Below are 24986 nucleotides of genomic sequence, written 5' to 3' on the forward strand. Positions count from 1 at the left end.
CAATTGAAAAAGACAACAGCATACCCAGTTGCCAGCCCTTTCCACATGTGCCTCTGTACCTCCGCACTTCACTTCTGCACCTCCACACCTCCTCCAGGTCTCAGTGCGCTTTTCTCTTTCCTTCTAATTGTATAAATTCCACTCAGCCAGCCTTCCCGTGGTTCTGGATGATATCCATTTTGTCTTTTAGTTGTAGTTTTGAAGTGGTTGTGTGAGGCAGCAAGTTCAGGTGTTTCCCTATACTGCCATCTTGATTCCTCCTCTGCACACAGCATTTTAAAGTGAACATTTTTCTATTTTCATCTTATTTCACTTCTTGACAACATTCAATATAGTTGAAAACTCTGTACTTCTAGGTTTTGAGTTTATTAAATTTGTTGAATGGATGTTAGAGATGCCTATCTTTAATGTGATAATGCAGAGGAATGCATGGAGAATATTAATAAAAATTACAGGAAATTTAAAAATTTAGTAAATTGTTGACAGTTTTATTTTCTCGCTAGTACAGGGTTCATCTCTGTAATTATGCAATTTATTCCCCTTTTCGACATTATTTTGGAAAATTACAGCCTTATAACAGAGATCAGGAATTTGTTAACATTGTGGCTGATCTATTTGACAACAGAGCTCTGAGAATAGTGTCACAGATACTAGTACACTTTGTAAGCAAAGAATCAGCATTTAAACCAAAGGAGAGTGTAATATGGACTGCCTACTTTTTATATTAAAATAATGTTTGCTACATGACTTTATGAAACTGGAGCAAAAGTTAAAAGTAGACCATGTGAACATGATAAAATAAAGTGAGCTTCTAGTGAGACTTTTCTGACAAACTAAAGTCCAACCTCTGATGATGCAGCACAGCTAAAACAATAAACCAACCAACCAAAGAACAGCCATGGAGTCCTCTGCATTACAGCCTCTGTGTAAAGGGCCAGCAGGGCCGTGAGGCAGTCAGTGAACTGCAGCTGAGGGGTTTTTAAATATGATTGTAGTCCTCTGAGGGGGAGGAGGTCACCTACCACAATTCATGTGGTTTAAATCACCATTCCTTTATTTAGTTTTCCTCATACTTTAACAAATTAAATTTTGTAATGAATTAGTCATGAAATAAAAAATGTTTCCATCGAATGGAAAAACTTCCTATGATAAGTCTCCAAATATCAGGAATGAGTCAAGCTATTTCCTGCACAAATTTTCAGCAAGGATATACCACTTTATTTTTTAAAATATATTTTTATTGATTTCAGAGAGGAAGGGAGAGGGATGGATAGAAACATCAATGATGAGAATCATCGATTGGCTACCTCCTGCACACACACACACACACACCCTCCCCCCCACTGGGGACTGAGTCCGCAACCCAGACATGTGCCCTTGGCCAGAATCAAATCCGGGACCCTTCAAGTCTGCAGGCCGACGCTCTATCCACTGAGCCAAACCAGCTAGGGCCAGGATGTATCACTTTAAGCACTGAGCTTTTAACTATTTCAAGTGGAAACTGGAATCATCAAATACAACACATATCCTACCTTCTTAATGCCATATAGTATTGACCTGGCCAGTGTGGCTCTGTTGGTTATCATCTTGTGCACCAAAAGGTCACCAGTTCAATTCCTGGTCAGGGTACATACCCAGGTTGTGGGTTCAACCCCCAGTTGTGGTGTGTACAGGAGGCAACAAGTTGGTGTTTCTCAGATCAATGTTTTCTCTTTCCCTCGCTCCGTTTCCCTCCTTCTCCTTTCCTTTCTAAAATGAAATAAGCATATTTTAAACATCACATAGTAAGTTTCTTGATTCAAATTCATCATCAAACATGACTTGTATATTTTGATGGGACTGTGGTGTGCAGGATCTTCTATTAAATGGTCTTGAGGTGCTAAGCTTTTCACATTAAATTTATTTTTTGGTTTCCTCCTCCCCTGCAGTCAGCTGTCATGTTTTATTGTTTCCCTACCTCTCATAGGACCCTGTAGAGACCTGTGATTTGTCCAGCAGAAATCAGATAACCAAACATGTTAGAATCAGGTGTGACATAAGAAAAAGGAGACTGTAGAGGACCTGAGGTATTCATTTCTGAATAAAGTACATGTGCATTACTAGTACATCTCTCCTGGTCTTCTCCAGATTGGTGATGCTGCCACAACTGCAGTCTAAATGAATGAAGTGCAACTAGTTAGATGTTTATGGTCACTAGTAAATAAAATACCCACCATCCTATCTAATAAAACAGTAATATGCAAATCATCACTCCGCTACACTCACAAGCCACGCCCACCAGCCACGCCCACCAGCCAATCAGAAAGCAAATATGCAAATACACCTAACCAAGATGGCTGCAGCCTCGGAGAGCTGCGGTGGTTGGAACTGGGATATTGGAGCCGAAGATCAGAGGGGAAGATCGGAGCCAGCGGGGGGTCCCCCACAGGTGATCAGAGCCAGCTGGGGGTCCCTGCCCAGGGCCCGAGCCTCAGCCAGAGGCTTGCGGCATTGGCTGGGGGCGGAGCTGGGCCATTGGAACCAGCTGGGGTCCCCTGCGGTGATTGGAGCCAGCTGGGGGTACCTGACCAGGGCCCAAGCCTCAGCCAGAGGCTTGCAGCCTTGGCTGGGGGTGGAGCCCCGTGATGGGAGACAGTGAGGCCTTGGCCTTGGATGGAGCGGGGGGGGGGGGGGGGGCGGAATAGAGCCAGCTGGAGGTCCCTGCCCAGGGTGCGAGCCTCAAACAGAGGCTTTAGGCCTTGGCTGGGGGTGGAGCCGGGCGATTGAGCCAGCTGGGGTCCCTTGCGGGTGATCGGAGCCAGCTGGGGGTCCCTGCCCAGAGCCCAAGCCTAGAGGCTTGCAGCCTTGGCCGTGGGGGGAGCCAGGCGATAGAGCCAGCTGTGGGTGTCTGCAGGTGATCGGAACCAGCTGGGGGTCCCTACCCAGGGCCCAGGCTTGCGGCCTTGGCTGGGGGTAGAGCAGGGCGATCGGAGCCAGCTGGGGGTCCCTGCCCAGGGCCCAAGCCTCAAACAGAGGCTTGAGGCCTTGGCCAGGGGCGGAGCCTGGCGATCGAGCCAGCTGGGGGTCCCCTGCCAAGGGCTGGAGGCTTTAGGCCTTGGCAGGGGCAGAGCTGGAGATCAGAGGAGATAGGTGCGAACTACAGAGGAACACCTTTTCTGACCGTTCATTGGCTAAGCTCCCTGTATGCCACTCGTAATATTCTTAGTAACTTGGGTAGAAGAATCCAAAAAGGTGATCTAGGGCTTTTCCACCACACTCCTGAAGAAAAAAACGAAGGTCCGCTGCTGGAGGGCTAAGAAATGTCATAATCTGCCCTAGGCGGTTTGGCTCAGTGGATAATGCCTAGGTTTGCCAACCACAGGGTCCAGGCTAGATTCTGATCAAGGGCATGTACCTAAGTTGCAGCCTCCTCCCTGGCTGGGGCCCAGGTCAGGGCTCATGGAGGCAAGCAATCTAGGTATTCCTCTCACTTTGATGTTTCTCTGTCTTTCCCTTTCTCTTTCACATTCTCTAAAAGTCAATGGAAACATATACTCAGGTGAGGATAAAAAAAGAAAAAAGAAATGTCATATCCTATGAAAGAGACATCTTGAAAATGCCTAAAGAAAGTTGTCATTTTTTCTCGGTGAAGGGACTGGAGTCCGTGTTGATGAAAACACCTTGGTGGCTGCGGTGACTTGCAGTGGCTCCAGCAGCGGGGTGATGGGGCTGGTGCCTTCCCCTGATCAGCCTGGTTGTCTCTCACAAAGGGAGGCCAGACTTCGGCTTAGGGAGCGGGCCTAAGCCGTCAGTAGGACATCCCCTGAGGGCTCCTAGTATATGAGAGGGGGCAGGCTGGGCTGAGGAGACCCCCCCCCCCAGTGCACGAATTTCGTGCACCGGGCCCCTAGTAATTTAATAATTTAAGAACCTTGTTGAACAACAGAGTTTTGAAAGAGTAAAACTCTTTGCAGAAGAGTCCGAAAGCACGTTTCTAAAGGAAGACCATATAAGAAAAGTAGAACTATATAGATCAGCAGATGGCTTAATTGGCTTTGCATAAACTTATTAACAAATTAGGTAACAAAATACAAAAGTAATTTAATGAGTCATCATATGAGGCATTGAATTCAAATCTGATTTGTAATGTGTTCATAATACAACTTGCTTAATTATCCATATGAATGAATGAATCATTAATACCTGAAGCCTGCTCAACAGTTTTGAACACCTACTTATGTAATGGTGGTGATCATTTGCTGAGTAAGGCAATTAGTAGCTCCCTGGGTAAGAAGTAGTCAAAATAATCACGTGAGGACTACTTCAATAAACAACAGAGCTGTTCTTGGAGGTTTTAGAAACCCAAGATAAGTATTTCAAGAGCTAAGTTATCTTGTGTTGTATTAATTCAGATGCAGTTGCTTATTAGATGTCTATTTTTTAAGGAAGACATGATGGAATTCTGTGAATTTACAAGAGGAAGTGACAGCAACTGATCATAATGCATAATGTTATTAAAACAACAGCTTGCTACCAGCCCCAGGCTTCTGAAAAATTTGCACAGGTGGAAAAAATATTTGGGCACAAGTCTTCAACATATTTAAACAATTGAAAATGTGGAAGGAAACTTCATTGAGTGTGTATACCTTCTTACTTTCAGGGTGTTAAAATTACATTTTACGAGATCATTTGTTTTCAATTTTGTAAATGTTCTTACTTGACAAAATTTAAAATTGATAATTTCATTTTAGTCTCCACATTTTTAGGAAATTTTCTCTTCTCTTATGAAATCTAAGTATGGGAACCACTAGGACACGTGCAAACATTTTGCTATGAGTTACTGAGAAACATTTAAAGAAAAGCATTTCATGACAACAGACCAGGCTATTCAAACTTTTGGTGAGGAGGGTATGTCCCAGTCTTGTGATCAACTGTGTGAAAATAATTGGTTAACCTGGAAGAGAAGTCCTTTTAGGGTTGTTGAAGAGAAGGTTTCAGGAAATAATACCCAGAACCAAAGTGAGAACAATTTTATATTTGTCCCTCCTCACAGGTGAGGAGAGGAAAGAGCAACAACAATTTTGGATTTATACCTTCTAAAACTTCTCAAAACCAAAACTACATTACTAACCCTAACTTTAAAATTCCTGCTGTTGGTCATGTAAAAGTCAAGATCACACAACAGAACCTATTGTCATTACATGTAATAAATTAAAAACTCAGGTACCATGCTCAGTGCAGTGTCTGGTACGTTAAGTGCTCAATAACTTTATGATTGGAAGAAGAGTTACACGTCTGCCCCCGTACCTTCTCCACTTATAATGAAGGCATAGGGTGCTGACTGGATTCTACCTTTAATAGACAGACTTAGAATAGCTAATAATATAATAACTGTAATACAGTATAAGATGAAACTAATAGACTCTTAGGCTTAAAAATTACACAAGTTTTAAAGCTCCGGTAAGTTTATTTTGCAAACTTTTTGTATTTTGTTTTATTGGCTTACACTGTTATAAAGAGGAAAATGTTCATATAAATACAATTTTGACCACTGAACTTTTTTTAAAAAATATGTTTATTTCTCATTGACCTTCAAATTTCAGCAGCTCATGAGTTTAGGTGTAAGTGTTCTTGCCACCCCACCCCACCCTGTCAGTGAGTCAAATAGCTCAAGATACACAATATACCTAAACAGAGGCAAACAAGCCCATTGTAAAGTAAACAAACTTTTATAATGTAAATAAGTGCTCCTTGTTGGAACATTTTATATCCAGTTCACATCTTCCCTGAAATTGGGATATTTATATTTACTAGACAACAATCTCTCTAAAGCGAAGAGTTTATCTCTTTGAAAACCCAAGTAATTCTTAAGAGCAATATTTTTCTTATTGATCTAAAAAGATTGGAGCGTGGAAGGCTGAAAAAGAAACAAGTCCTTCAAATGATCAAAACAGAAGAAAACTGAAAGATAATATGTTTAATAGAGTAGGGAGAAAATTGTAAATTATATATTCTATTGAAAATATTGGTTTTCAAAGAAATAGTTTGGAAACTATTGCCCCAGACTTAGATATTTCCTCAATTAGTTAAAATCAGAAGTGTTGGTTTTATTGGAGGAAAATACATTAATTCTTTGAAGTCAGAATAAAAGGGTGGCAGAATTTAATTTCTATATGATTGAATATATGAAGTATCAAATATAAACAGTAGTGTAGCAAGAAAATAAATTGGCAGAAATAATTACTCCACCAGTAGTAGTAATTAAGACCACCATTTGAAAGATCTATACACAAAAAATAAAAAGATATCATTATAAGATTTTACAGCACACAATTCAATCCTAATTCATTACTATTATACTTCTTTCTTCTTCAGTATTAGTGGGCCCACATTATCTCCTGTTAATTCATTGTGTTTATTATGTGAACCATCACAGGCAGGAAACTAGAAAGGAAAAAGAATTACAAGTGTTATTTTAAATGATTCAAGAAGTAGAAATATTTGTGAAATGTACATTACTTTGGAAAAAGAAAATAACACATCAGATAGTTTGCCTGAGAAATAGATGTATTCTACACCTAATCTGACTCCATTCTCATATCACAGCAAATCTAACAATTTTAAATAGTTAATTCAGTATTTGGTGTAGATTTTAAATAAAAAGTTTTGGATGATTCCATATGAGGCAATAAAACATGTTTAAAAGGGGATCATAATAAGCTTTTGTTCTCTGTGGAGCTCTAAATTTGAACTCACCTATTCATTTACTTAAATTTAAATTCAAAATACATTAAAAATATTTTCTTATATAAAACTCATGCATATTACAAAATTTTTGAAAAATTAAAATATATAGTTTTTAAAATTCACTCATAGGTAACAATGAACATTTTAGCATATTTTTCCTCTGCATTTATTATGTGTATTCATTTTTATTTAAAAAAAAAAAAAACTGTAACAAGTTGGCCACGTGGCTCAGTTGGTTGAGCATCATCCCATGCACAGAAAGGTCATAGGTTCAACTCTCGGTCAGGGCACATGTCCAGGTTTTGATTTCTCTCGCCCTTTCTCTCCCTCTCTATTCCTCTCTCAAAAATCAATAAAAACGTATTTTTAAAAAACTGTAATATACTTGTCTGTCTTGTATTATATTATGCTTTCATGCCATTAAATATTCTTTAAAACATGATTTGTAGTGGCTTCCTAATACCCCATCATTTTTAAAAATATGCTTTTACTGATTTTAGAGAGAGAGGAAAGGAGAGGGATAGATAGAAACATTAATGAGAGAGAAACATCAACATCAATTGGCTGCCTCCTGCACACAACCTACTGGGGATCCAGCCCGAAACCAGGGTATGTGCCCTGACTAGGAATCAAACCCATGACCTCTAGGTTCATAGGTCAATACTCAACCACTGAGCCACACTGGCTGGGCACCCCATCATTTTTATTACACCATACTTTAATCATTCCTCTATTATCAGATTCTAGATTGTTTCTAACACTTTGCTATTAAAGGATGATGTGATAAACATTATTGTACTTAAAACCTCAAATAACCTATGATTAACAGATCTCATCAAGACATTTACTAGCAAAAAAAAAAAAAAAAAAGACATTTACTAGCTCATAATATAAGGCACTGTACATACATCATCTCACTGAATCCTTGAAAATGTCTGTGATGTTGATATATTATCAGAATTAAAAATCAGAGATTAAAGATTAAGTAACTTGCCCAAAATCATATGTAAGTGGCAGGCATCAGCTTTGACCACAATTTATTCAGACTCCAAAGCTTAAACTCTTCCACTAAACCTTATGTCCTCTCTCATAATATAGGTGTATTTTAAACTATGTTACTTTAGCTAATTGCTAAAACATAGTGAAAGCATCAGATCTTTATTCTTCCTTGCTGCTCTAACTTTCCTAAAGTAGGTAGTATGGATCATAAAATGCAAACTTTAATTTAGGAATACAGACTTTCAGTACTAAACACTATGGAAAAACCTCTCATCTCACAGAACCTCAAACTTAAGGATTTCAGAAGGAAAACATTTTAATTACACAAAATTTTAGTGTATGTATAAATGGACATCTTACCGTCTTAGAACGCCAACATCTACAATAAGCTGCTTTAGTAAGACACAAATCTTCAATGTTTATTTCATTCACCACTTTGGGATTTTCCTTTTGTATTTTAAGATTAATCAAACTATCCTTCTGTTGTTTTTTCTTTGGGAGGAATGGACGAACTGCAAGGTAGCCAAGTAGTGCAAGTACACCCAGGAAAGGCAATAACCGAAGCCATTCTGAAACTGAACATGCACATGTGTTAGTCTGCAGTGCTCTCGCAGTAGAACTCCAATAGCATGTCTCATCCTCGAGCAGACTCTTTATTCTTTACTTCTCTTTAATTTCTTAAATATTCATCTTTAAAACCATGAATCAGTAAATCAAGCCACCTTTACCTAGGACCACCTTGTTTCATTTGTGGGCTAATTTGAGACTTGTGAAACGGAAAACAAAATTTTCAGAGATAGGTCCTATATCAAATATCCTGTCATTATCCTAAGTATATTCGTGTTTATCATTATTTATTTTTCAGGAAATATGACCCATTAATTATAAATCAAATTCAATGTGTGATATATTTTATAGGTTTAGAAAATATTTCTACAATGTTTAAAAGCATACAACAGATTATCTGTACTTTACCATTCATATATAATTTCAGACAGAACACATTTTAACTTTTTAGTTTTAATGCTTTACATTTTTTAGTAAGGCATAGTGATTCCTAAACACATAGATGTTGTGTAAAAGCTACTATTTTAAAAACTAATTAAAATTTTTGTATATGAAATGTTCTCATTGTTAGATACATCTTATTCCATAAGTGTTCTTCAAGTGCCTTCTTTAGTTCTCAGCACCGTTCTGGGGCATAGGAAATATAAGTAACATAAATGAAACGGTCCCTATGCCTGTGGAGATAAACACACCGGAAATAAGATAAACATTTTAGCATGTTCTTATCAAATGTTGGTTAGTGTCCAGGGAATCCCTTCTGTCCTTAAAGTGTTATCATTTGACATCCTTCCCTAAGGGCCTATCGGACCCTTTCCTAAGCACTATGTAAAAATAGCTTAGTAGGAAGATTATGTGCCAAGGCATACTAATAAATGTTAAAAGATATCAATATACTAAAGAGTGCAACTGTTTTATCTCATTTAATACTGTTAGCTTAAACAATTATATTTGGCAGGTACCATTATTATTCCCATTTTTCATGTGGGTAAACTGTACTTAAGCAGGTTTAGTCCAGGACAGTAAGTTTGTTCTCAACCACCATGAATCACATCCAACAGATATAACATTTTATGTTTTTCTCTTGGTAAAACTACTCTCGAGAGATAACTGTTTTACCTTTGCAACTATTGAAAGATTGGCTTAATGCCAACTTTTCCAAAATGTAACTTTTTAACATATATTTTTATTGATTTCAGAGGAAGAGGGAGAGATAGACACATCAATGATGAGAAGGAATCACTGATCAGCTGCCTCCCGCCCGCCCCCCACTGGGTATCAAGCCCACAACCCGGGCATGTGCCCTTGACTGGAATCGAACTTGGGACCATTCAGTCTGCAGGCCGACGCTCTGTCCACTGAGCCAAATCAGCCAGGGCATGAAACTATGTTTTATGTAACACAGTGCCAAAGGTTTGTTATGAGCTCTAAATGAAACAACCTGTTTGTTTATGCCTGGCACAGAAAAAATATACAATAAATGTTAGCTTTTAGTAAGAGACTAAGGATATTAGTGGCAACTGCTTTGAAAAAAGTATTTTGCCAGCTCAACTTAATGCTATATGGCAGAAATTTGGGGGCAGAAGGTGTAATCTTTTAGTCACCAGAATGAAGCTCTGTGAGGATAAGGATCTTACCTGTCATGCTGGCTATTCTATTTTCATAACCAAAGTGGAAACATTCCATATAGATCCTTTGATTAATTAAACTTCTAGAAATGAAAAAGAACTGCTTCTTGGGAGGGAGAGGCCTATCTATGTATCTGTGCTGTACAACATAGTAGCCACTAGCCAGACTGCTTTGATTTGTACTTGAGATTTTGTTTTAATCAGATATAAGATGACAGACACAGAGACAACTGCCTTGAAAGAAAAGTTTATTACTTACAGTTCCCAAGAGGCGGGGACATACCATGCCACCCAGGACACAGGGGAAAGTACAGAGTTGATCAGGTGGAAGGTGGCAGGAAAGCCTGGGCACAAGCCTTTTCTGTGGCTTCCAGGAAACAGCAAGGTGGGGCAGAGTAAACAGTTTAGGAGTAATTTCAGTGGGCTAGTTGTTTCATACCGGACCCAGGGTGATTTGGGACAAGGGAAATCCTGGTTGGTAAGTGATTTAGATACAGGTGGTAGGGTAAGGTGTAGGCTTTGGATTGGTTGATTTGCATATGAAAGGTGCGCTCCACAGGCAAGTTGTTTATTATCTTTGGGAATTAGCTGGTCCTGGGAGGGGCAGGTTCTCCAAGGCTAACAAGGGCCCCAAGATGTCAAAGCATCATAAAATATACAAAGTAAAAAACATAATTAAAACACAGGTGTGGCTATTTAAATAATTAAAATTAAGTAAAACTCAAAATCCAGTTTCTAAGACACATTAGTCACATTTCAGCAGCTTAACAGCCACACATATGCCTAAGTGGCTACTGAAGTTACCAGCACAGAGATTTCCATCATAACAAAATTTTTTTGGATGGTGCTGCAATAAACCATTGTTTCTATAAGCACCAACTCTATAGCATGGCAAGGCTACTTTGACAGCTTCATCTCTCACAAGCATCTCATCTCTCAAGTGCTTGAAGCCACCCCAAAGCTATTACCAAGTAGCAGTCTTCCTGTGCTCTCTGCATGAGTAATTCCTTCTGTTTGCCATGCCTATCGCTATGGCTCATTTGGGTAAACCCTTTAAGACTAAGATCAACTACTGCCTCCTCCAGAAGTCTTTCTTAATTCACAAAGCAAAATTAATCACTTCCTAATATATTCCCAAGACCTTTTTCCTCATGTTCTTTTATCACACTATTAGAGGCCAGGTGCATGGATCCCTAGGCCTGGCCTGCAGGGATAGGGCCTAAACCAGCTCTCTGACATCTCCTGAGGGGTCCTGGATTGCAAGAGGGCAGTTCTCCGGTGATGCACCCCAAAATTGGGCTCCCTCCTCTCTGGTTCCGGATGCATCACCAGAGAACCGCAGCTACCAAGTCACTGCAGCTCTGCAGCTCCTGCATTGAGAATCTGCCCCCTGGTGGTCATTGTGTGTCATAGCTACTGGTCAGACGGTTGCTTAGGCTTTTATATATATAGACTAGAGGCCCGGTGCACAAAATTCATACACAGGATGGGGGGCCCTCAGCCCAACCTGCACCCTCTCGCAATCCAGACCACTGGCTCCTAACTGCTCGCCTGCCTGCCTGATCGCCCCTAACCATCTCTGCCACAGCCCCTGCACCCAGGACCCAGGCTTCCCTCCTCTGGGCAGCGCCACCCGGGCTGGCTGCAGGCACCCGGGACCTCGGGCAGCGCCGCCCTGGTCCTGGGATTGTCAGGAAGGATGTCCAGAAGGTCGTCTGGAAGGTCATCCGGAAGATGTCTGGTCTATCTGGTCTAATGAGCATATTACCCTTTTATTAGTATAGATATTAGTATAGATGGTTATCTATTTATAAAGCTGACTTCCATAAGCCTGTAAGAAAAGGAGCAGTGTGCTACTACTCTTCTGGAACAAAGTAGACTCCTAAGAAATGTTTATGAATGACTTACTGAATGAATAATTGACAGTCCCTTCCTTACTCATCACATTACATTGCAAGTATTTATTTACACTTATATTTTCTAGATCAGGCAATTACCTTATATGAATATTAGCACCAACATCCAGTACAGTATCTTGAAAGAGTAGTTATTCAATAGATGTTTGTTGAATGTAGAATAACATTAAGTATCATACTGTATATTACAAAATTAAAAAGTCAAAAGACGTTAAATAACTCAGTCAAAAAGTCAATGAATGGGGGGAGAAAGCAAGAAAAAAAGTAAATAAATTAATAAAGTAAAGATGGGAATGAAAAAATAAGAACAAAGAATGTAAAGATGAAAACCTTAACATACATTTTTAAAAATATATACTTTTATTGATTTCAGAGAGGAAGGGAGAGGGAGATGGAAACATCAATAATGAGAGATAATCACTGATCAGCTGCCTCCTGCACACCTCTTACTGGGGATCGAGCTGCAACCCAGGCTTATGCCCTTGACCGGAATCGAACCTGGGATCCTTCAGTCTGCAGGCCAACACTCTATCCACTGAGCAAAACTGGCTAGGGTAAAAAGGGTATCATTTTGATTTATTCACACTGGACAGCTATTGTTGTGTTGGCTGCTGGGTTTTGTTTTTCTTTTGGGAGGGGTAGTGGAGGGTTACAATCTAAGGAAAAGAGGTCAGTATTCCTGACTAGTTAGTTATTGCATGTTTTAAAAATTCTTGCAGCACACTGGTCGAAAAACAGTGATATATAGTAATGAAAGGTACTGTATTTTCTGGCATATAAGACGACTTTTTAACCCAGGAAAATCTTCTCAAAAGTCGGGGGTCTTATATGCCGGAAAATAAGGTACCTGTATCCCCCCCCCCCCGCCCCCCCGCCCCCCAAGCTGCTGTCCCAGTGCTGGAGCTGAGAGTGAGTACCGTATTTTCCGGCGTATAAGACCCCCCGACTTTTGAGAAGATTTTCCTGGGTTAAAAAGTCGTCTTACACGCCGGAAAATACGGTAGTACTATCTCCAACAACAAAATAATAAATAACACTTTTAGGATAATCTGCTTCTTAATGATAAACTTCATTTTAACTACAGAAAAGCTTTATAAAGGAAAATAATACAGCCTATAAAGCTCAATTAGAAATCACTTTATTAATGCTGATTTTAGTAAAGAAATATGAAATACAGAAAAATCAAACAAAAAACTTTTAAGACCAGCTATTTCCTATGAACCTGTTTGATATATGTTGTGCTATTACAGATATTTTCGATACTATGAAGGAAAACCTGTTACCTACTAATTGTTAGGTATAATTCATATTTTGTACAGTATTTTTATTTTTATTTTAAGATTATAAAAATAGGATTTATTTTTTAAAATTTAGAATTTAAAAAAGTAACTTTCAATCCCACCAGTCAAGAGTAAATAACATTTATATTTCTATGTTCTGAGGTGTTTTTTAAAAATATGCTTTAAATACTTAAAAAACAAAAAGCAAAATTGATACCATATGATATAGACCATACAGTCTATATCATAATTTTTTCACTTAATATTATATCAGAAACATTTTCCAATTCTTTAGTATCCTTTGGAAAGATGAACTTTAATGGCTATATCCAACTATCATATCCCCCCGTCACAACAGAAGATCTACAAGGACACGGGCCTTATTTGTCTGCATTACCACTGTCTCCTTGGTGTGTAAATAATGCTTGGCTCAATTTATTTTATTTTATATTGAGGCTTAACTTAGTGTTCAGCCTGTTGAACTTGTGCTAAGTGTTCAATTTGATAATTTTTTTCAACTATATAGATCTGTGAACACCACCTAAAACCAAATATAGGGTATTTCTATCATTCTAGAAAGTTTGCTCTTATACAATCCCTTCTTTTTGGGTTCTTTCATCAATTTAAATGCTTAATAAATATTTCTGAGTGAAGAAATCTGATCAATATGCTATTGTTAAATATTTTTTCCACTTTTTTACTAAATAATTATTAAGTACCTACGATGTGGAGATACTGTGCTAAAGGCAACTGCAGCAGCTGACTTATTTGTCTGTAGAAACCCAGTGCTTACTATAGTGCCTGGCATAGAGCAGGATTTCAAATAACTAATTCAGTTTATCTGTGGTATAAATCCAGATTTTCGTATACTTGGAGTCAGGTTTCTTTGGTCTGTAAAATAGGAATAACAATAATTCATTCATTTGTTCAACAATACAAGTACCCACCACATTCCAAATACTGCACTAGGTACTGGGGATAAAGGCTGATGGTTAGATAAGGTTCCTGCTCTTATAGTGTATACGTTTTAGAAGAGATTAGAAGACACAGTCCAGTTCCTACCCCAAAAGAGCTTTCCACCTAGTATGGAATATAGATCTATTAGAAAGAATTACAGTACTGCGTACTATGTGCATTCATGAGTAAGCGATACAGTGGACAAAGTGATTAACTCTTGACAGGGTTGAACAAAGAGGAGGATTTGATACCTAAACAGGTTTCTGAAAGTGACAAAATATAGGAGTCCACAGGCAGAGGGGAAGAGGAGCCACATCTACACAGAAGAAACAGAATAGGCAAAGGCACAGAGATATGACATACATGAAAAGTTTAGGAAACTAAGTGCTACAATATTGCTGGGATATAATGAAAGAGAAGAAGGAGTGTAAAAGTGAGCCAGTGCCAGACTATGGAAGGCCCTGATATAAAAGGGAACCACTGAAATATCTGAGTATTAATGTAACTGAAAAATTGTTCATTTATGAAATTATACTGGTATTAGATGGAAGATGGATTAGTGGAGAAACATTAAGGAAGAGCAGAGAGGGCTAGAGAAAAAAGTAACGTGAGCTGAAACTAAGGCAGTGGCCATTAAGCAAAGAGAGGACTAATGGATCCCTAGAATAGCGGATGTGCTTGTGTGTGTGCATTTTCTGAGGAAATGGTGTACAGCTTTCATTGGGATCTAGCGTGGGTCTGTGATCAACCCTCACTCACCTGGAAACATAAGACCTGATAACTCAGGTAGTTCAAATCAATAGGATTTGGTAACTGACTAAAAGTACGAAACATGAGGTAAATACAGGAAGTGAAGCTTCTTCATGATTCCCAGATTTCTGGTCTCATTATCTGGATGTATGAAGGTACTGGCCTCAATTAAAAAAAAAAAAGACAATATAAGAAGGGCAGCTTTAAGCATGAGAAGAACATGCGGTATTATCAAGGAAAGGAAAAAATAGGATATGTCAACATCCTTAAAAAATGTAAGGAAGAGACTAAAGTTCAACAGATACCAACCAGCAAAGGGGGATACTGATGGAGGGAAGAAGACACAGTTTTCTTTGAAGGAGAGTAAAACAGTTCCAATGTGGAAGCAGCTCTGCAGTGCCTGAAAGAAGCCAACTGCCTTGGTCCCTCATCCCACAAACACATGCAAAGACAGAAAAAGGCACCCCCCCCCCCACCCCCGAGAGAGCTACAGGGGAAGTGCTCACTTAGGGCAAGAAGATGCCTCAAGGAGAGAGAGAGAGCGAGAGAGAAGGAAAGAAACATCATTAGGGCTGCCTCCTGCACGCCTCACACAGGGATCGAGCCCACAACCTAAGCATGTGCCCTGACCTGGAATCCAACTGGCAACCTCTCAGTGCATGAGACAGTGCTCGACCAACTCAGCCACACCAGCCAGGGCTCCAATGTTTTTTAAATCACCTGTTTCCAATTTTTTAGAAAAGAAAATAAATCAGACACACTAATATTATTAATACTGAGCATGGTTCTAATATTTATTTTGTAATATTCTATTTCCCACTATTAAGATAAACAGTAAGATTAAGAAGGTCAAGTAAAAGAATCAGCACCGTTAGAAAAACAAAATCTAGAGAGACTATTTCAAAGCAACTTGAGTAGCAAGCAATTTTATAACACCAATTTTCTGAAACTTTAGATACTGTTAAAAGAAATTATCTTAGAAGAAATAAAATTAAGAGGGAGTAGATTCAACCTTTTATGTAGATGGGCTAGCTGACACACCCTATTCTTGATCAAGATATATAAACAAATTGAATGACAAAAACATTTTTAAAAGTATATAGACAGACACACATGGGTCTTAATGAAGAACTATATTATAAGAAACTAGGTTTTTTTGCCCTTTCAAAAGGTTGCATATGATACCATAAAAATAATATTGCAATTTGGTTGCTGATAATTTTTTAAAATACATTTTATTGATTTTTTACAGAGAGGAAGGAATAGGGAAAGATAGAAACATTGATCAGCTGCCTCCTGCACACTCCCCACTGGGGATGTGCCCGCAACCAAGGCACATGCCCTTGACTGGAATTGAACCAGGGACCCTTGAGTCCGCAGGCTGATGCTCTATCCACTGAGCCAAACTGGTTAGGGCTGGTTGCTGATAATTTTATATCATTTTCTTATGTATCATTTACAGGTAAGATACACAAATGACTTCTATGTCTGAACGTCAGAAAGATAAACGTAAAATATTTTCAATGGGTGGCTTTACCATACACCTTCAAACCTAATACAGACTATTCAAGACTTAAGGGCAAATAAAATAAAATAATCAAGTTTTAAATCTTTTTTTTTCCATTCACTATTATGAACAGAACAGCATCATTGTTTTAAGAACACTACCTGGCCCATAGTAAGTACTCAATAAATACCTGATGACTTGAGGAATTTTAAATTGCAAAATAGTTATATGGAAGAAAATGTTTCAATTAATCGAAATTGTTCTCTACAAAGGCTAATATAATATAATCTTTAATTAAACTGACTTTTAACTATAGTTGGTCTAATGGGGGGGGAACATTTACAACTTACAGTAACTAAGTAAATATTTTCCTGAGTTCTCAAAAAAAAAGTTTTCTGAAATAAAATTATTCAATATTTCAGAAATAACTTTACTTATTAATAAATGCAACTCTTTTCGTTTGAACTTAATGTTTTATTATACCTTCCTATTGAGAAAACTCACTTTGGGTTCATTTCTTTAAAGAAAAAAAACTGAGGTACAATTTACATACAATAAACTGACAGGTGTTTAGCTCTGGGTTGTGACAATTAAATACAACCCTGTAGCCTCCGCTGAAAATGTGTAAAATATTTCTATCACCCCAGAAAGTATTCTCCTGCCCCTTTCTAGTCTATCTTCCATAACTGATTTCTATAACCGAAGCTTTTTTCACTCATTATAGTTTTTGAGATTCATCAGTGGATCAGTAATTCATTCCTTTTCATTGTTAACCAGTATTTCACTCTGACTATACCATAATTTGTTTATCCATTCTCCTGTTGGTAGATACTTAGATTGCCCCTAGTTTGGGAATATTATAAATAAGGCTGCTATGAATATGCTTGTATGTCTTCTTGTGGAAATATGTTATTAACTCTGTTCCACTTCTAAATTCTGTTCAAAATTGCCCCTTTCTAGACAAATAGAGCTAATGCCCTTCAAGCTGTTTCACTGGGAAAAAAGTTGCCTTTAGGATCAAAACCATTTCATTTCAAAGCAAACTAGTTCAAGTGGGAAATAACTACTATATTCAAAGTTTAAGAGCTAGTTTTTAGATCTAGAAGTAAATAATTTTCTGACTTTAGAATGGGAAGATGTTTTTCATTGTTCTATTTTAAAAGTTTATATGACAGGTAAAGCTTTTTAAAGGTCAAAGTATTAGGATACACTATACTTCCAAAGGGCAAAATCATACAAATTTATCTTAAAAGCCTCAGTCTTAAAAATGTGACCTAAACTAAAATAGATAAGTTGTCTCTGGTAAATAAGGATTGTCTGTAAATACTATACGATAATGGGTAATTAAGGATCTCCAAGTGTTTACTAAGAATGCAGAGTCATCATGAGAGTCAATTTTTTTTTTTAACCACTGTATCTAAATAGGGAAGGAAAAACAGGCAACAATGTGAACTGTAACTTTTTTTTGCCTTAATTGTCATAGATAGAAAATGAAAATACTTTTGGTCTCCTAGACATTTACACAATTGCTGAAAAGTTATCTTTCAGATTTTTATTTCAACAAAGTCTAAGTATGATTCTCTAAGTAACTCATTCAAGCTTAAGGGCAGACTCAGAGTGGAAACAGCTTTTCCTCCATAGCCTTCAAAACAGAGTCTATGACTGTCATTGTCCAGAGTGAAACAGACTATCTTTTTTTTTTTCATAAAGCAGCTATTAAAAACATGTTTATGTTTCCTAAACAAATAAGCAATACAATAACAACTAGACACACTGTAATGGGACTTAAGTATGTACTATTAAGGTATTTACCAGAGTTGTCATTGTTTCTGAGAATCAGTCCTCGAATTAAATATTTAAAAGCTTTAAAGAGGAAGTTACTATATATTGTTGATTTAAAGAGAGACTTAGATTGTTTTCTTAATGCCTTTAATAGCAATTAAATATTTGTTGACAAGAGTGATCCTTAATAAAAAACAAAACACCACACTTGTAAAATCTTCTAGCCCCTAAATCAAATATCATAGGTCCTAATATGCTTCAACTACACTCTATTTACAGAAAAGGGAAACTAATATAAAACCATCCATCATCAGAATTAACACACATAATTCAGGATTGGGGTGGGAGTAAGAGGGCTTTTTTTTTTTTTCTTGACTGTTACAAATTCAGCAGTTAACTTATGCAAATTATTAAAAAAGTAAGTTGGCAACTGGGAACAAATGTCACAAAATGTAACATCCTTTTGACCTGGTATTATTATACCCAAGGTATAATTCAAAAGAGAAAAAAAAACAACCACAATTGGTATTGGTACAGGGCTACTTACTACTGAGCATTATGAAAAGATACATATATTTATATTTATATAAACATTCAAAATTTCCAGCTGCAGGGGAATGGTTAGGCCTACTGTGATGTTAATCTAAAATAAGATAAAATAGTTGTTAGAACAAGATGAGGAATACATAAAAATAAAGTGCTTAAGTAAAAGAAATGATGAAGGGGAAAAAACATGATTTTATGTAATTGCTGCAATTCTATCAAGATACTAGCAAACTGTTTGAACCATAAGAAGACTTTGATGTTTATAAACACTTGATTTGAAACGGTTTTATCATTTTATGTTACTTTTATGTGGCTTCTGATATTCAGAAGTTTAATATTTATTATTTGATTACCAGGGTTTCTATTAAATCAATTAAAAGCTTTCTACCAAACCCTTTAACATCTAAAATGTTAATATCTCACAACCATTTATCTATAGAGCAACTCTGTCCATAACTCAAAGATCTCTAGATTTGTAACAGTCATCTAGTTTTCCCATCTAAATCTATCTGCCCACCAGACTCTGCTTTTTATGTTTTATTATTATTTTAATCTCCCAAATCACTTGTTTGGGGAAAGTTTTCCTAATTAAAAAATTAAATTTTTAACTTCCTTGTAGTGGAGCTGAAATCATCTCCAAATAACTTTCACTAAATTAGTCCTAGTGTCTTTTGGTCTACACAAAATAAACCTTCCAGCCAGGCTTCCAAGTGCTGTATTTTAAGTCAGTTAACATAGATCTCCAGACTGCTGCAAGCTGAGCAAGCCTATTTACCTCAAAATTATTATACATGCTTAACATCCCGACACTCAGAACAGGAGTTCAATGCTGGCCGAATCAATGTGGCTTTCCCCCCTTAAACATCCTGATCAATCTCTCAGTCTGGCTTACAAATACCCCACTCACAAAGTAATGCTCAGAACTCAAAATCTCCCAAGTGTTGCCTGCATTCTGGAAAATTTCATCCTTTAGATTTGAAATCTGCGTTGTGGGCTACTTATTTATTTGTAAGTACATAATGTTACATATATAAATTTAATTTAATTTCTAAAATCTGGACCACCGTACTAGCTTTGGAACCCTTTTTGGCTAATATATCTTTCCTCCAACTTATCACAACTGCCTCCAGACCCTTAGTAACGGAGGCGACCTCAAATGCCCCCAGGAGAGGTCATCTCTCCCCTATGGGAATGAGACTATTTCTAACTTTTTTACTAAATAAAGCTGTATTATACAAATGGTCTATGTCCTACACACACACACACACACACACACACACACACACACACCACAGAGAGCGATGGCGATGGTAAGATGAGCCAGGTCCCAGCTCACTTCTCTGGAAAAAACCGGTCTCCCCACGGAAGGACACCGGAGACAGAGGCGAGGACAAGCACCGAGCCTAGCCGCCCCGTCCAGGAAGGCAGCACACGCGACCCTCGGCGGCTGCGCCGACGCGCCACGGGGTCACGGGGTCACGCGCCACTCGCCGAGCTCCGCCCCGCCCCTTGGCCCGAGGATTTTTAGACGCCCACCCACCCCCCACCCCCCCCCCCCCCCCCACCCCACCCCGCCTCCTCCTGGGGGAGCGCCCGAGGATGGGCAGGGGTTGAAGGTGGGGATTACCTGTGAGCCGGGCGAACCCGGTTATGCTCTCGGGGACTGGGAGCCGCTTCAGATACGCGGGGAGCTGCACCTTCACGATGCGGGCCACGCTCTCCAGCACCATCCTCACCGGCGGCGTCCGCTCCTCCCCGAGCCCTGAGCCCCAGCAGCGCCTGCGCCGAGCAGAGGCGGTCGGCGGGCGCTCGCGGGAGGTGAGCTGCCCGGCGCCGATTGGCAGCGGGTGAGTGACGTGCGCGCCTATTGGACCCCGTGGGGGCGCGCGCGGCCGCGGGCTCGGAGCCGCGAAACGGGTCAGTAGTGGGCCCTTCTGGGTCCGGACTTTGAAGAGGGCCTTCGCGAGGGGCCTTGTACGTCTGTAGACGCTGGAGGTCAGCAGAAAGGATTTTGTGTCGGAGGAGATAAAGCCGGTGAGAGTGCTTTGTAATCTGAAAGTGCCTTTCTAAAGTGGTTCCCCGACGGCTCTTTACTTCTGCCACCTCCTCAGGCCTCCTCTCCATGAAAAGGGTGGTGCTCTAGGAATGCATCCTCACCTGAGAGGACCTCCACCTCCGCGGTGCCTGACTGCTCCCACCCCTACACGCCCGGTTTTTTAAAAAGCAGTGTGTTCCACCTCAACGGAAATGCTTACTAGTACAGCTCTCCCCTCCGGAATTTGTGGCAGCTCCTCTCCGAGGCCCTGAGGTTTTTTCCACTCAGACAAGACCCGCGATCGCCCTTCCTTACATAGTCGGTTCCTTCTGCAGACCAGTTCTTTGTTCGGGTAACTAAAACTGGGAACGTGATAAAAGAACATAAAGCCTTAGGGTTTCTTTTATATTTTGTTGCAGGGTTTCTGCTAACATCTGAAGTATCCGTGAAGATCTTTCAATTTTAGTTATTAACATTTTTTAAAAATTGAGGGGCGTAAGGAGACAGCTTCACTCTTGAAACACCTTCCTTGACATGACTTTGTTTCATGTTTTGATGTAAAATATCCGAAGTAATGTGCTTGCTGAGTGTTGTCTATCCTGTATCTTAATTCAGTGCCTCTTACCAGTAATGAACTTCACTTGCCAACAACGTACAGAACTAAAAACTGCGCATGGTCCAGTTTTCATTTTGTAGGACTTAATGTAACAGCCAGCTGTAATAAATACGGATCATTTTTTATTTTTTCCTTGGTACTTTCATTTTAAAGTGAGAAAGGGAAGGAATCTTTTTTAAGCAGCTTTTCAATGGATTGTTTAAATTTAAATTTGTGATTGTCATGGACTAAATAACCAGTAAGAGAATTAATTGGAATCTAGATAAACTTATTATCTGTCATTTCACCCTATTCAAAACTGTCAAAGTACAATTACAATGGAAATTCTATGAAGATATTTAGATACAGGTTCACGTTCATGAGGGTGAGCAATATAAAAGTGATATACAAAGTGATGATTAAAAGGTTGGTGTTGACATTAGGATTTCCTTTCAATTTCCTTTTGGGAGCTTACTTTGTGTGCCGCGCCAGCACAGCCAAGAGTTCAGCGAGCCTGAGGGAGGGCGGTGAAGGATGAAGAAAAAGACAAAGAGAATAAGCTGGGTCTAGAATAAACATGGTTGAGGGAGTAGCTTCTACTTCCTGCTTTTCTGCCATCTGCTGGGCCTCAGTTGTTAACTTCTTCAGCTGACCCCATGTTGGCACCTCGGTCTCTTGCGTAGCCTTTGTCATCTTCCTTTTCCGCTTTGCTGTCATCGGGGCAACTCTCAGTCTTCTGAACGATGGGACAAGGAGCTTCTCTGGCACCAAAATTGGCTGCGCTGCTCCTTCTGGAAAGATACAAACACAACCTCTTCCCCACATCATTACTGGATCTGGTCCAAACCATTGTCCAGTTTGTGCATCCTTCCATCAGGCTAACCCCGCGGAGGCTATTGTACAGGAGGTCCGATGCCTTTTGGCTGCTGTACGAACCTCTGCATCGCAATTAAAAAAATTTAAAGTATAAAGAACATAACTGAGTTTGTTTTGAGGTGACCCATAACATCCGTCTCCCCCTTTCTGTTTTAGTAATTGCATTTTAATTTCTAAGAAAAATACAAGAGCTTCAATTCTGTCCTCTAGGTTTTTTATGAGGCAAATTTAAACTTTACTTTTTAATTGCCAGTGGCTCTGGAAAACTAGGTTTGGCTTATTCTAATGTAAATTACCACATTTTTCAAAGATGGTTCCTGGCAGGAAATTAGATTCCCCCTGTCTGCTGGGGGAAGGGCGTCTACCCCTTCCTCCATTAACAAAAGGTGTAGCCAGTTACCTGGGCTATTTAGATCTTTATAATTAATACATTATTTATCTATATTTCAACAATTTTTTGAGATTCATATCCAATTCCAATTATTTTAAGGCATTTACTTTGGATAAATTCTGTAACAGAGAATTTACTGGTTTTCCTGAAGGCCTTAAAAGTTAACTTTTTAACAAAGTTCATTAGTATTTTGAAAACTACTCTTTATTATGGAAATGCGAATCCGGTTGCTGGAATTAGCTTGAATTTCTTTCAAGAAGACTTTTTTGCCTTTTTTCTTAGGAAAAAAAACAACAGTTCTGGGTTTTTCATTTTCTATAGCTTTTGCAGAGAGATTCCAGCTTAAGACAATCTAAATGTCCGAAATCGGACCATGTGCGCATTATGTCTTACAGCTAGATTCTCTCCCCATGAGCACAGAAATTCCAGACACATTTCTAAATTTTTAAGACTTTTTCATGGCGAAAAAGGAAACTTTAAATTAGCCTACTAAGAGAGTGGGCTTCCATATAGGATCGCCACGTGTTTCCCTTCCCTCACATCCTGCTTACTTCGGGGGAAGTTTCAGCAACAGATCTGGCCAAATTTCTTTTCATGCTTAATATATAAAGACAGATCTTAAATTTTTTCTTTCTTTTTCGCTTTCCAAAGTAATAACTAATCACCCAATTTGGCCAAGATTTGCATTTCCCTGCCACATTCCTCCACTCCCCTTCTGGAGTGGGCTCTACGCAGTCCCGAATCAGGGACCACAGACTGAAAGTAGAGGCAGGCATTTCCTCTGGACCTTCAGCTATATAATGATCGTGAAGTTGTTTTCCTACCTTCTGCCATGCCTCTATATTTACCTTTCCTTCCTTGGAAAACCATGGGCAGGTTTTACTTACAAAATCCAAAAAATCGAAAAGCTGTTCATACCTCACAGAACAGCCCCTTGCTTGGAGCATAGCCTTAAGCATGGATACGCATACATTCTTTCCCTGCGATCCTGAATTTCCCATGTTTTACACCTAGCTAGTACTAAATTGCGCTCCTTACCTTCCTTTTTGCTTTCTGAACGTGCTTCACTGGAGCGTCCTTTCACCTGACAATTGCAGTTCCCTCACACTAAGGCCCTCATTGAGTGCCACTGGGGCCGAACTCAGCACCGCGTTGGGCGCCACTTGGGCCACGCTCAGCCCCACTTTGGGTGCCACTTGTGCCACGCCAGCACAGCCAAAGGTTCGGCGAGCCTGAAGGAGGGCGGTGAAGGATGAAGAAAGAGACAGACAAAGAGAATAAGCTGAGTCTAGGTGGATCTTCTGTGCCTTGCTGAGGCCACAGAACAGATCCAGACTGCAATGCTGATGCTTTATTTATAGTCAGGGGTAAACAAAGTAATTTACAATGTTCTTATAAGTTTCACTTATTTTGGCAGCACTTGTTGCACCTCCCACAGCTCATTAGCTACCCAGGAAATATCTATGGAGCAGTCACAAGATCAAGCTTAATTATGCTTAGAGGGCTATGCCCTCTAAGCTTGGACTTGTTTGCAGCTTTGCCAGCAGGTCAGTCCAAGGCTTAACCCTATAACCGCTCCCTACAACTTTGGTTTGGTGGAAGAAGGAAGGACCCTAGAGCTTATCCTGAATGTAATGATCTCAAACATCCTTGTCCTCTGTTTTGTTGGCAGTTACCTTTAATCTCTGCTCAGACATAGAGACACCATTGAGGAGATGGTTGAGATAGATCTGGGTTGGAAGTGAGGCACATTAGGGTAAGAAAAGCTTGGAGAATGCCATTAAATATTTGTCTCTTACAGGTTGTGATTTTGGCAAGGACAAAAGCTGTGTTGAGTGAGATTCATAAGGCTTCTAAAGGAGTTTTTCTTTAAAGGAATTAAAATGTATATACTTCAGTTAAGAGAGATGACATAATGATCAAGTGCCAAATGTGCAATGTGATGTGCCCACTATCCAGATCAATATATATATAACTGTGGCCCGGTGCACGAAATTCATGCACATTAAAAGGGAATTAATTAGAGGAAATATTTTAATATTGCTATTTGCCCTTTCTCTATAATAGAAGTGTCATAGATGAAAGAAAATTAGTAAAATGTATATGAAAATAATATATAAATTTATTAATAAACAATCACAACATGATATAACAACAAAGACGTGCTATAAAAACAACGAAAACATGATGTAAAAACAACACTGATACAATGACTGATAAATTAAACTTATTCTAATATCTTCCTGTATACCACATAAGAGTGAAAACACTTTCAGAGTGCTTGACTAATTTCCCTTGAGATGAAGTATTAACAACTTTAACATCACACATTCTTCGAACTCGAGAGATAGCAACATATGCAAAAACGGGTTCAGGTAGGAATATTCCTACTCTGTCTAGAGTTTGTCCTTGTGATTTGTTAATAGTCATCACA

General features: G+C 39.1%; 1 protein-coding gene across 4 annotated transcripts; it reads right to left on the bottom strand.

The window, feature by feature from the left end:
• Positions 1 to 5689: 5689 nt before the first annotated feature.
• On the bottom strand, positions 5690 to 24165 carry CISD2 (CDGSH iron sulfur domain 2). 4 transcript variants are annotated; one of them, XR_013813688.1, is made up of 4 exons: positions 23591 to 24165; positions 20283 to 22076; positions 11915 to 15540; positions 8163 to 8300 (listed from the first exon to the last, which is right to left on the bottom strand). XR_013813688.1 is itself a non-coding variant. In XM_079774579.1 (3 exons), the coding sequence occupies exons 1-3, from the start codon at positions 20383 to 20385 to the stop codon at positions 6334 to 6336; spliced, it is 408 nt and encodes a 135-aa protein (XP_079630705.1). In that variant the 5' UTR covers positions 20386 to 20539; the 3' UTR covers positions 5690 to 6333. The 4 variants fall into 4 exon arrangements, 1 of the variants encoding a protein (XP_079630705.1); XR_013813689.1 differs by having other exon boundaries at positions 11915 to 14004; positions 15451 to 15540; positions 20283 to 24165; XM_079774579.1 differs by lacking the exons at positions 11915 to 15540; positions 23591 to 24165 and adding an exon at positions 5690 to 6423 and having other exon boundaries at positions 8086 to 8300; positions 20283 to 20539.
• Between the last annotated feature and the right edge of the window lie 821 nt (positions 24166 to 24986).

This window comes from Cnephaeus nilssonii (assembly GCF_951640355.1).
Source record: "Cnephaeus nilssonii genome assembly, chromosome: 1".
Classification (NCBI taxonomy): domain Eukaryota; kingdom Metazoa; phylum Chordata; class Mammalia; order Chiroptera; family Vespertilionidae; genus Cnephaeus; species Cnephaeus nilssonii.